The sequence below is a fragment of the Dermacentor silvarum genome, chromosome 4, assembly GCF_013339745.2.
Source record: "Dermacentor silvarum isolate Dsil-2018 chromosome 4, BIME_Dsil_1.4, whole genome shotgun sequence".
Taxonomy (NCBI): domain Eukaryota; kingdom Metazoa; phylum Arthropoda; class Arachnida; order Ixodida; family Ixodidae; genus Dermacentor; species Dermacentor silvarum.
In genome coordinates, this window is record NC_051157.2 from 76058254 (window position 1) to 76070982 (window position 12729).

Genomic DNA, 12729 nt, shown 5'->3' on the forward strand with positions numbered 1-12729 from the left:
TCAATGCTTGTAACCCTTAATTGAAGAAAATAAAAGCCGTTCTTGTGCAAAAATAAAAAAAGGCAAGTGTAAAGAAGAAAAAGGTTAGTGTGTAGAAAAGAAAATGTATTCAATAATTTTTCATCTCTGTACTGTCATGTCGAAGGTGTGGTGACAGCCTTACACTTCTCCATGACCTCATTCAGTGCAGCGAAATAGAAAGGGAGCGTAAAAAGCACTTTCATTCTGCGTATCGTCAGCATATTCCACCCCATCCAGTGTTTTTTCTTTTTAACTTGAAAACAGTTTTTACCTTTTTAGATGAAGTTACCACATTAGAAATAATTTTGCCAGGTCATGTGTAGCATCGCCTCGCCTTGAGGCTATAGCCGCAGTGACATAGGTTTTTACAGCACGTGCCTCTCAGCCCTTCACTTCATTCTTAGTAACAAACCGCTGTTTAACTTGAAAACAGTTTTTACCTTTTTAGATGAAGTTACCATATTAGAAATAATTTTGCCAGGTCATGTGTAGCATAGCCTCGCCTCGAGGCTATAGCCGCAGTGACATCGGTCTTTACAGCACGTGCCTCTCAGCCCTTCACTTTAAGAGCCCTGTGGAGACAGCAGTGCTTGTGTACATCTTTATATCACTTCTTCGTAGCGATACTGTTATCCTTTTTTTATCATGAGTCATTGTCATTGTTTTGAGCGACCCGTTTTAGGCCTCTTTACAGCTGTAGTACATCGGCATTTGAACACATTTGAACATTTCATACATATTACATAGACAATTCATAACTATATGTCATGGCACTCTTTGGCCATAGCTGGTCCTTGCGCCATTAAACACTACACATCATCATCTCTATACTGAAGCTTGAGCTTCTTTGGGCTCTTTTCACTCCTTTTTTTGAATAAATTTAGCATTGACCAATTGTGTTCGCTGCCTGTGAATGGGGGCTTTCAAATGTGTGCTCTTCGTACCGTCTTGTATACTTCATTGAATAAATGTGTACTTCCTATCACAAGGAGTTAGACACCCTGAGGCTGTCTTTGAGTAAAACGGTAACCTCTGAAGAAAGTGCTCTCAGTAAACAGAAAATGCCTTTCTCACTGACCAGGTGCCTCGATGGGGAGGCGGAGGAGCCTGTGCAGGAGCCTGTCGTCTCGACCCCATCTCGAAATGGATCCCCCGGATTTGTGCTCTTAGACTGTCCCCTCTGCGAACGCTCATTCAAGACATCAGAGGTCGGTCTGCATCTCATCTCCGTTGTTCAGTTTTGCTTGCTTGCTCGTGTAACCATCCCTGTTAGTATACATGCAGGCGGCATCAGAAAAAGTTTACAAAGCATGAAATTCCGACAAAAAAAAAAAATGAATATTTCAGCAGCTTAGATGTGCAGCCTGGTATTTTTATTTCCGGCCTGTGCTAGTACATGCAGACAACTTAATCTTGTACAGTATTACTTGCGATAGCCACAAAACTGGTCAGAAATTATCTGATAATGCAGTCTGTAGACTTTTTATGTCAACTGTATATATGTATTTGATACCTGGCCTCATTGTAGCAGTGCTTGCTCATCTTTAAAATGAGCCTTGTCTGGCTTTGTCAGCCAGTGTGCCATATTTTTTTCCACGCCAGTTTCTGATGGTACATTAGACATTAGCTGAATGGCCTTCTTAGAAATGTGCTTGTGGTGTGCACTGTTGCTGCAGGCTGTCGGACTTGCACCATGTTAGGTGTTGTGCAAAGCTGTGCACGGTATAAACGTAACTAAGCCAACTACACAGATTTCTTTTCAGAAAACAATTAAGCTCGAGTGTTATTTCTTCATTGAAGTCTGAATGGTTTTCAAGGATGAAAGCTACTCTGAGCAGGTTGATATGGTCCTTGTAAATGTCTGTGTGCATTTGACAAATTGGCAACAACTGCAAATTTCTGACACATCTTCAGACATAAATGTGCGTCTGCTGTGGCGAGCACATTTTTGTTTTGCGTGCATTTGCTGGCATGCAGGTAGGCAGGTGGAGAGTTACATTGAAAAGTGTCGGGCAGAGTGACGCGGCACCTGGTGACAATACGCGAATACAGCAGCACAGACGTCAATATTGGTTGGTGGCTCCTGTAAATGAAACAGAGCTGTGGGCAAAATGTCGTGGTGTTCCTGGAAGCGTGCCCTCGAACTCTCGCAGCACTGTTGGCTGGAACATTTCCATCAGTGCCTCGTACATTCGGGCAGTGGGCATGAACCACTGTATGGGACACGGTCAGCAGCGGCAGTGATCGCTTTCACAATGAGCGGCAGGGCCCCAATTTATGGCTTCAAGTGCACGCCACGAACTACGACCCTGCCATGCGCCATGGTACAACCACTACAGTGGTAGTACATCACAATGCCCTGTGCCGGGCCTTGACCGTGCGATTGAGACTCTTGCTAGGCACAGCCATGTATGAATTGAAGAGGACGTTGTGCAGCGAGGCCTTTAAGCAGCCCTTAGGCTTTCGAGAACGTGTGTGTAATTACCGGTCACGCTTCCCCGAGGTCATCAGCCTGCGCTCGACGTCAGCACCGAGAAACTGAGGTCTGGAGAAACTGGTTTCGGAATGCACCGAGTGCGCATTATGCAATAAACAAGCTCCATTTAGCCCAGTGTGTCTTCTCTCATCAGTGACGTATACAAGAGCTGGCTTTCTCAGTAGCAGTTTGTGCTGGAGAAAGAGTGTTGCGAACATCACTAAAGCAAAACAGCTTATTTGGGCTAACTTTGTGCATGGCACAAAGACAAGTCTTACTAAGGGGCTGGCAATTTTTTAAAAGTATTTTTTGTTTTGTTTTGTTTTTGGCATGCACACATAGCCAGCTTTAATCATAACCGATAATGCAGTATGGGAGCATTGTATTAAGTGGGTTATTTTACCAAAGAACACACACAAAAGTTTATGGTGCATTAGCTGCTCATTGTTATATCCAATATATGTACTGTTCAAACCGGTATCGTTATAAGTGGGTTTGACCGTAGTTGGTGTACAGTGATGACAAACATCCCGCGCTTGCAGTTGCTTCCATCAGGCGCAGCATGGCAAAGCATGCTCTTCATAATTGGAAGTTAGGATGCGAGATAAGGGGGCGGTATTTTGACATTACCCATTGCAAGTTTGCGTTCATACTTGATTCTAACATGCATACCATACTTGAGCAAATTTTCTCTGAAAGCAAGAAATGTGCCTTAAAATCAAGTAAATGCATTAGATTTCAAAGCAGAAACAAACATGGTGGCATTGATGGCAAAGCAAAAGTGAAGGATCAAAAATAACCATGTTTGACATAGCAGTGTTCTGGCATATTGTCCGTGGCATCACATTACGAGATGCAAATTTTCATTTTTGACAACTGTAAGTCTTGACCATGTTGTGTTTGAAAACTGCAGTTCTGTTGATACATTTCAAGAACGACTGAAAATTCTTTTTTTATGTTGTTTTTCCCTCCCAGTAACAGCTTGAAAAGGTTAATAGTATTGAAAATAAATAAATGGCATAGTGCATGCTATATTGGATGCATTTCGTTGTTGCCTAACAGTACAAGTGAATTCATATGTAATGAACAATTGCTGTGATAGCTTGGTTTGATGCTCTACATTGAGGAAATTGAGAGGCATGTCATGCCATTGTACACATTCTGCATTGTTGATGTAACTGCACGTAAGCACTAAATTCTTGCCCACTTCTACTGAGCATTGGTATGGTGGCACTCATTTTTTATTCAGTTTTGGTCCCCCTGGCATCGAGTCTGTTGCTGTGGCAATGGATCCATGTCTGAATTTGCGTCTTTGTGCTAACTCCGATCACTCGCAGAGACCCACAGAGGCTTATCCGTTGACTGTGGTATAGAGCACTATAGACAATGTAACTTTGGCCCATGGGTGCCGATCAAGATCAAGAATTGTCCACTGTTGACATGTGTCACTCAACAGTGGTAGTAAATCCAGCATAACGCCACACTGGAGCAAAGGGCATTGTATAAATGGCCCTGGCAAATATGCAACAGAAAAACAACACTGAAGGAAGGTGTGCCAGTCCTTTCGTTACATCAGCTTCCACTGGCTTTAGCCAGTAAGTTGAGCAAAGTCAAAGTAATTGAATGCATACTGAAAGTGAAATCCTTGAAAGTGGTTGATCGAAAGTGTGGCTCCAGCATATGCCTGATCACTGCAGACAGCCTGCTGAATGCATTTAATTTCTGCTATCCCTTGGTCCACTGAGTGAAGTTAGTATGGGTTCGTCTTTGATTCTGGACTTGATTTGATATGCGCCTTTTCTGCTTTTGCTAATGCAGGCTTGCAAGAACCACATAAAGCAATGTAGCACCAAGCTAGGCATGTCTCCAAAACAAGTAATTGATGCCATCCGCTTGCAACAGCGCTATGTGCAAGAGAGGATGGCTGCTGGCCTGCCTGTTGTGAGGAGGAGGTGATATTTTTTCTCTTCTGTGCATTACGCTTTTCTAGATTTGTGCCAGTTTTACATTGCGTGTCTTACCTTTTCTCATTAATCTTTCAGGAGGCATATTTGTAATGATTCTTTTACTTTGCTGTGCCAAATGGCTGTTATCAATGAGAGTGGTGATGTAAGCTGATAGCAATCAGAACATTGTACATGTGTCAGTGATAATCGCATTAAGTTGCCAATCCCAGTTAAATTGGTGTGCAAACAAAGTGCGCTTCTCGGTGAAAATGTGCCGACTGGTTGACCTCCATGAAAATCGTGCGGTGGCGTGTGTGATATAGTGATTGGTCTAGGAAAGAGAATTGGTCAAGGATAAAAGTTGTTGCAAAATCTAGTCCAAGCTTTCCTACATTTGAGGACACTATACATTTCAGAACAAAATATAAATGCGGAACATCAGAGATTTTGTTGATCGATGGGTGTAAAGAGGAGGAAGGTGTACAATGTGCAAGAAATGTGCCCCGCCAAGGGAGGCTGTCACACACCCCGTGAATGAGGCGCCAACGCCGGACCAAATTCCAAAGCCAACTTATCGGCTTCCGAAAATAATCCCACAAAAGCAAGGACAATTAGTAAGGGGCCCTCTGGTGCGCCAGCGAACGCCGATTGCTGTCCAAAGACCGAGTCAGAGCCCAGAGTTGTCAAAATACAACAAAATATATTCTTCACACAAGGCAGTTACACACACACGTGCACACTTAGGCTAGACACATCGCAATACAATTCAGATAGGTATTCACAAAACACAGGAAAATAATTCACGACAAGCACTAAGAGTCCAACACGTAAAGTACAGAATGAATAGGAACACAAAGTGTCCAATCGTATTCACCCGTGCTGGTCTTGATCCGGACGATCTCGGCGCAGAGCTTGAGGCAAATCTTGAAGAAGGAACTTCTTCCAAAAATGCAGACGCTCGATGAACTCGTCAACTAGCTTGCCGGGGAATCCTCCTTTTCCCCAGCGGGTCAGTCTTCACGTTACATCTGAACCCCTTCCGATTCCCGCACGGTGTTTTATAGTCTCCGCCAGGGGTTCTCGAACCTTCCTATCAGAGTCATGATCCCGTAGCATGGCCAAAGCCTGGGAATCTTCTAGTCAATTCTCACATCTTCGACCGCCGCCGCCGGATCGTCGTCGAGGGGGGTGGTGATTCATTCGTTGGCGCGCGCTGTAGTATTCTCTCTCTCTCTCTCTCTTGACTTGTCAGGTAATAGGGTGCCTCGGCGCGTGCGCTCTCTCTCTTTACAGTCGCCTTCGCGGAACTGGTGGATATTTCTAGACTCCGTTGGTCACGTTGGCTGTTTGAGGCCTATGCGCTCTTCCCCTCTGTTAAAGCTGCCACGGGGCCGGCGTGCTTCTTTTGCTGGCTTGCGTGACACATGGCACGTGCTTTGATTACGTGCTCTTTTGTGACAGAAGCCCTGAGCAACACCCCTGATTCCAAGAGAAGAACATTTATTAATCATGGTTTGAATGTAGTAAAGTGGTTTACAACTGAATTGGAATATAATCTGATTATACGAGAGATCCAATTAGTCACTTGTGGCCAAGAACAGAGGATGTGTCCGGAGGGGCAGCTTCAATCGGTGCTTTTGCCATTGCACACCCCAGAGCAGTTGAAATGAACAGAGAGCTAGGAGGTGGCAACAGACGCTGAACAACTGCAAGGTGGTGCCTCCCAGACACTGAAACAACAAAAGGGTGCGCAATGACCGTGGCCAACAGCAAAGGGCCACTGCTGGCCCAGGAGGCTAATGTGTGCAACTTTCCGGTGTTCTGACTTCATCTTGTATAGCATGCACACAGCATCTTTCAACAAAGGCTTGAATCCCATTAAAAGTGGGCCAATGGGGCAGCCCACTGACCTGACCCACTGGGGCAAAGTGGCAGCTGAGTGACTGTTTAGTGTGGCCACAATGGCATTGCGCAATAGCACTGCACATGCCTGAACTCCCCCACTGGCTTAACATCTCCTGCGTATTTTGTCTCACTTTGAGAGCTTATTCTCTATATCTCTCATTGGCAAGAAGACTTGCACCGCACATTATAATCCTAATCCTTCTCCTGTTTGCCTTGGCAAGCAGTTCGTGTACCAGTGTCAAAAACTTGCATCTTTGTTTCCTTTCTTACATAAATTTCTGGAAGGCGAAATGCACCGACAGACGTGTCAACTGCACAGCGACCAGCAAAAAAGCCAAGACCGGTGGCATCAGTACCCAAAAGGTAAATGGGGGGAAAATGCAAAAATGCTTTTTTATTTTCTGGTTACGTCACACCATTCTAGTGCAAAATTTGTGTCTTTTTATATACATGTTCTTCCTTTAGGAACACTGATTAGTCTGCTTGAACTATCGACTGAAATCAAAGTTTGATTAGGCAGCAAGATAACACTAAACAGGGGCAAAAAGAAAACTGGTTAGCAATAGTTGTTTCAACAGAAGTTTCAGTTCATGGGGAATTAGGGCCAGATGACACTAAATATAAGTGGTCAATGAACAGTAAGTGCTTGAAGGCTAAAATTTCAGTTTGGTTCATATTGTGATCCAACGCCTAATTTTCATCATAGTATAACACTTAAAAGGACTAAAGAGGAAAAATTATTTCAGCCATATTGGTAAATTCAGCTTCTACAATACCAAAAAAAAAACTCTTACCACCTTGGTTTAAATAAAAGTTTATTCCTCCTCCTCCTCTTACCACCTTGAAGTTCCCGAGCTTGCTTGCTGTTAGGTCATGAATTTTGATGGCAACTGCTTGGGCCTAGTTAACTTGTTATAGGCAAAGATTGGCCATATGGTATTCGGAAAGAGCCAAAGACTGAGCTTAGCAAGTTTTAAGGAGATTTACTGCAGCCACAGCGGCCTAAATACAGTAGAACCCCGCTGTTACGTTCCTGGGTGCTGCGTTTTCCCGGCTGTTACGTCGTTTTCGGCCGGTCCCGGCACAGCTCCCATAGAACCCAATGCACTGGTAACCCCGCTGTTACGTCGCAACTGTGGGACCGTTCCCGCATCATACGTTGCGAACTGCCACACCGCGCCGGCCCGAGCGGCCATTTTGACTTTTCATGTTGCTTGGCTTGGTTGCTTGACGATGGCATTGGCCGCCCAAAGTGTGGGGGGCGACAGTTATTACGTATTTTCGGTTTCCGCCAGCAAAAGTATGGCCTTTGAGATCCGCATTTGCTATCTAAAGATGGTGTCTATGACGCGTTGCGGCCCTAAAGTTGGTTTTGGCTCATAGATGTTCCGTATAAAGTCCAAGGGCGATAACGCCGCCGACGCGCGCCGCATGCTTTCTTTCGTGCGCTAGACGCGGTCGTCAGCTCCCCTCGCACGCTTTCACTCGCCCATGCAGCATACGGCGCGCGCCGTATGCTGTATGTGCGAGTGAAAGCGTGCGAGGGGAGCCGACGACCGCGTCTCGCGCACGAAAGAAAGAAAAGCAGCGAGGGAGCGAGGGGGGCGGGATAAAGCCCCTCAATGAAGAAAAGTAGCGCCATCTCCTCTCTCCTCCTCCTGCGCCGGCGTTCACTCTCTCTTCTGTCGACCGTGGCTCCCCCTACACGGTGCCGAACTAGCAGACGCTCTCCGAATGAAACGCTGTGGCTACGTGTCGCTCGCGCTCTTGAACTCGTATTTTGATCGGAATTTTTCGCGTTATGTTATGACTGGCTGCCGAAACAACGAGATGACGCATAAATACCGTTGCGCTTAGATGGCTGTACTATTAGCGGTGATACAGTGAGCATAAAGCCTCTAAGTCGGGCTTTCACTGAGCCATGCCACGCGCGACCTCGGCGTTGGTTCATCTCCGCGTTTCAGTAGCTCCAGTCCCTCGTTGGCCAGCGGCTAACGTGCACAGCGGGCCTCTAACAATGACTACGCTTCGGGAGTGAATGATCCACCAGCTGTATATATGCAGTTGTCTTACAGGTTTCACTGACTAGTGAGCTACCGATCATTCGGCGGAAGCGGTCCGTCGATAATGAGGCTAGTGGCTTCGTTCGCTTGCAGGAAGCCTTACACTACTCCATACATTTTTTCTTCTTTTTTTTGCGGACTTGAGTAGCGCGGCAGCGGTCATCTTACAGGTGTATGCGAGGCTGCTTTTTGGATCATATTGCCGCTTGCATGTGCTGCGCGCGGCTCCGAGAAATTCTACCCTGCGTATTGTATCTACTATCTTATCAAATGCAGAGCAGAAACGATGAGTTAACATCCAGGTTTGTCCTGGCCACTGACAAAGCGACGCAGGAATGAGTTAACTCTATAATCAAGGGCGTTGCAATGTGGATAGCATTGCTGCCAGCAGACGGTAATGTCTTTGAAGTGCACGGTGTATTCTTACGTTTGGCAGGCGGCTTCCTCGGCTTCAGCTGCATCCGATGAACGAAGAGCGATGGAATGGCTTGACGCTTCAATTTTTTTTTTTTTTGTGCCACAGCTCTGCAGAATCACCGGCTCAAATTGATCATCCGTGAAGTGATCCTGCGCAAACGTGAAATCAGAAAACAAGGTCACCGTAAAACCTCGCTCCTTCAAGTATAAGGCGTAACACAACATTCCCGGCACAAGTTATCGCCGGGCAGTCTTGTATACCGTGTTCCTTTTTCAGCTCGCCACCAGCACAGGTCCTTATCTCTTGTTCTGCTACGCGATACACGACTAGAATACTGAGCACACTTTTCACGCGCAGCACTTTCTACCATTTTCGAGATAGTTATCGGTCCTCGAGGATCTAGGACGATAGCGACAAGAACATTGATCTTCGCCGACCACCGAGTTGAGTTTTTGATGAAGGCGCAAAGTCGCCCTAACTAAATAGCCCTAATCGTCTTTCCGCAGGTAAGCGCCCATTTTTCCCTACGTACCGTCACCGCTTCGTAACATACTGCGATACACTCAAAACGTGCCGTTCGCATACATTCAGGCCACACAAACACAACGCCATGGATTGTATAACCGAGTCAACAAAAACCACGTGCGTTTGAGGACAAGATGAAATCCGGCCACGAAAGTTGCAAATGCAGCGCGAACATGCAGCGCGAACAGTGCGGCACTTAGGAGGGAGAAAAACTAACGAAGCCTCACACAGCAAGTGACAGCATGTGAGATTAGGGATCATTGAAGAATCGCTCGCTTACCTCACACAGCCGGGACCATTGTGTTGGGTTGAAATCAGCGCGGCTGATTCTTTGAAGCCAGACCTTCCTCTGCGCCGCGTCTCGCTTCGCTGATGGAATCCGGAAGAGTCACTTGCCGTCTGTTTCGCGTGTTCTGCACCCGAATGCCGAGCAACACGGCATCGCGAACACTACGCCTTAAAAGCGCAAAGGAGACGCGAAGCGTGGTGCCTCCATACACGGCTCGCAATGATCTGGCACCGCGATGGCGGCGGGAGCAAAAAACAAGCAAGAAAAAAAGCGCGCGAAAGCACGTGACAGCATTCGGCCAATCGGAGGGCCGAGCGCCAAGAGAACGGGCAGGAGAGGAGGAAAGCGGCAATCTTCAAAGGATGTCGCTACTTTTTTTTATTGAGGAGCTTTAGGGCGGGATAGCGGGCAGCGTTGTGCTCTGGCATCGTACTGCGCGGCGGCGCGCGGTCTTTATTCTATGGCGCGGTCGCGCGGGCCGTATCTTAAAAGCGATCTGCGTGGGGGCAGAGTCTACGCAGTGCAGGTGCGTCGCGGCTCGTAGCTTTGTGCGTGCTGCGTGTTCTCGGCGCTCAGTTTGCGTTGAAGCGATAAACAGCACGAAGGTCACTTCGCTCGCTTCTGCAGCGGCGCTTAACTGCATGTGTCCGCGCTCATCGAGTGAGATGTGTTCATGTTTGCCTGTGGGCGCTGACACCATGTTTGCTAATTAGTTAACAAGCGAATGTTTACAAGTTTATACGGACGATAAAACTACTATTCTTACTTTGTATAGCTCATCGCAATCGATACTTCGGCTGTCGGGCGAAACTACTTTTTCTCACACGTAAGAATTAAAATAATATTCTGTGTAGTTCAACACTACTCCCATTTCTCAATTTTTCCTGTTTCCCGGCGCTTGCGTTTCCCGGCTCTTACGTTCTTTTTTTACGGTCCCGTGAAAAACGTAACAGCGAGGTTCTACTGTATGAGAAAATACTTTGGAATATATGACGTCACACTGATGTACTGATGCTGGGGTATTGGCGCGAAATTCCAAAAATAGAATTCTCAATTACGTTTTTTCCAACAATGGAACCTCAATTTTCTCTTCTCTTAGCCCTTTAACTCTTCTCTCTCTCTCTTTTTTATTTTTTATTCTGGCCCTGTAGAAATCGATCAGTTCCAGCAAACAAGGCCTGCTGCCTGTCATTTAGTGTTGGCCGACGACATTCAACCAGAAACTCTGTGCTCAATACCGAAAGTCAGCCATAAAAAGCTTTTCTGTAGTCCTTCCTTCATGCAACACTCTTCGATAGAGGGTTAACCAACCTACTACTGCAATATGAATCAAAATAGAGTTTTGAAGGAATATTTGTATTTGATAGCTCTAAATTGATTGAGTGTTTCTCTTTAGTTTCCCTTTAAGGAAAAGACTGGTTTAATGATGTGAAGTGGGAGTGAAGTTAAACAATAATGACGCTGCTCGATTATTTTCACAAGACTGCTCGGAGGTTGCTTGAAATACATTCAAAAGCAAGTAAGATCGAAAAGCTGTTTTCATCTATGTGCTCTTGATCCTTTTATTTCCTCTTTTTCAATTCAGAGCATTTGTGTTAAACATTCACAACTTGCAGATGAAAATGCGTGACGCAGTATAGGTCAAAATTAATCCAGAAATTAGACTGCATAAATGACATTTTGCTTGATGGCATTTCAAATATATATATTTGTGAATTGTGTATGCAATTTTCTTCACTTAGATTAGAGGCTAGGACCTGCAGAAAGCAGACTGCTTTTTCATGCAAATGCAAAAATAAACGCTGTCGCAATACAACAAAAAAGATACAATTGTACGCGACTTTTACTTTCTTTTTAGTGTCCAGTATATGGTGTCCAAGGGTTGGGGTAATGAAGGTATTTCTTGAATAAAAATATATTGATAACGCGTATTTTTGGAAAGAAGGGTATGAAAAGGGTGTAATTTAGAGAAGGTTCCAAGATATTCAGTTTAATGACATCACCGTGACCTTCAGTATTGGTGCTGTGATCTTTGCTTTAAATATGGGAGATCTAGCTGGGGTAAACAATGACTGGGTGCATCACCTGGTCCACCAAGCTACCGTTGAATCTGCTTTCTTAACTTGAATATCTGCTTTGAAATACTTGCAACTGATGTGAAAGCCGTGAAAAATGTGCAGTGGCCTTTTGTGACATTGTGAACATCGTTAAGCACACCACTGCTGTAGTGGTTACGGTATTTTGCATGATCAAAATGCAGCGTCTCTAGTGATGATCCAAGTTATTTGTAGCGAGAGAGAGACAAAATTGTTTAATGTCTCACGATGTGTCACCTCCTTCCTCCTATCATGTGATATCAAATTAGCAGCATTACAAAAGAGTACATTCATATAGCACTGTGTTCTAGGGTGAGAGGGCAGGCATGTTTTGTGCATGTTTTACCGAAGTACACACTTATGATTTTTATTTATAGCAAATACCAAGAAGAAGTTCAAATGGCACGTGCACTGTCTGCATCATTGACCACGGCAAGCAAAGACCAGGAGGAGGCTCAACGACGATTTTGTGAGATGTTCGGAAGCAGCCATTCTTCGGGAAGGAGGAGGAAACACGCAGTGTGCGTAGCTTACCAAATCTCGGGGCACTTGTATATGTTGCCAGTATGGCGTGATGTGTGCATGTTGGCACACAACTTCTTAAGAAAAGAGAGAAAGCGATGAAAGGCAGGGAGGCTAACATTTTTCAATTTCTGGGTAACTTGACTGACAGGAGGCAGAGCAAAGTTCATTTTGTACAAGAGGCTGTGGAGCGTGATCTCCATGCAGGAGATTCCACAATGAAGTGACAAAAGGATGTTTTTGTTTGAAGTGTGAGTTGTAATTGACTGTAAATTAGATGAAAAGGCCTCTCTACATGTTTTGTTTAATGCACACTAATCTTATCACTTTGCATCTTCGTCGAAAAGAGCAGCCTACTTGCACCTCTCCTTGTCTCGTGCAACAAACATCTTAACCACATATTTTGCTCCGTAGACAACCTGGTTGGGAGCGTTGTCCCTGCCAGCTATGTTCAAATGTGCACAGTGC

The 12729-nt window shown here is 45.3% G+C and overlaps 1 protein-coding gene across 1 annotated transcript in view; it reads left to right on the forward strand.

Annotated features, from left to right (window-relative positions):
- The window catches only part of LOC119448709 (structure-specific endonuclease subunit SLX4), a 41812-nt gene that overhangs the window by 3406 nt on the left and 25677 nt on the right, over nucleotides 1–12729 (forward strand). Inside the window, 4 exon segments of the mRNA XM_049665760.1 lie at nucleotides 1103–1229; nucleotides 4316–4449; nucleotides 6634–6711; nucleotides 12117–12260. Of these exon segments, the coding sequence (XP_049521717.1) occupies nucleotides 1103–1229; nucleotides 4316–4449; nucleotides 6634–6711; nucleotides 12117–12260 (483 nt within the window).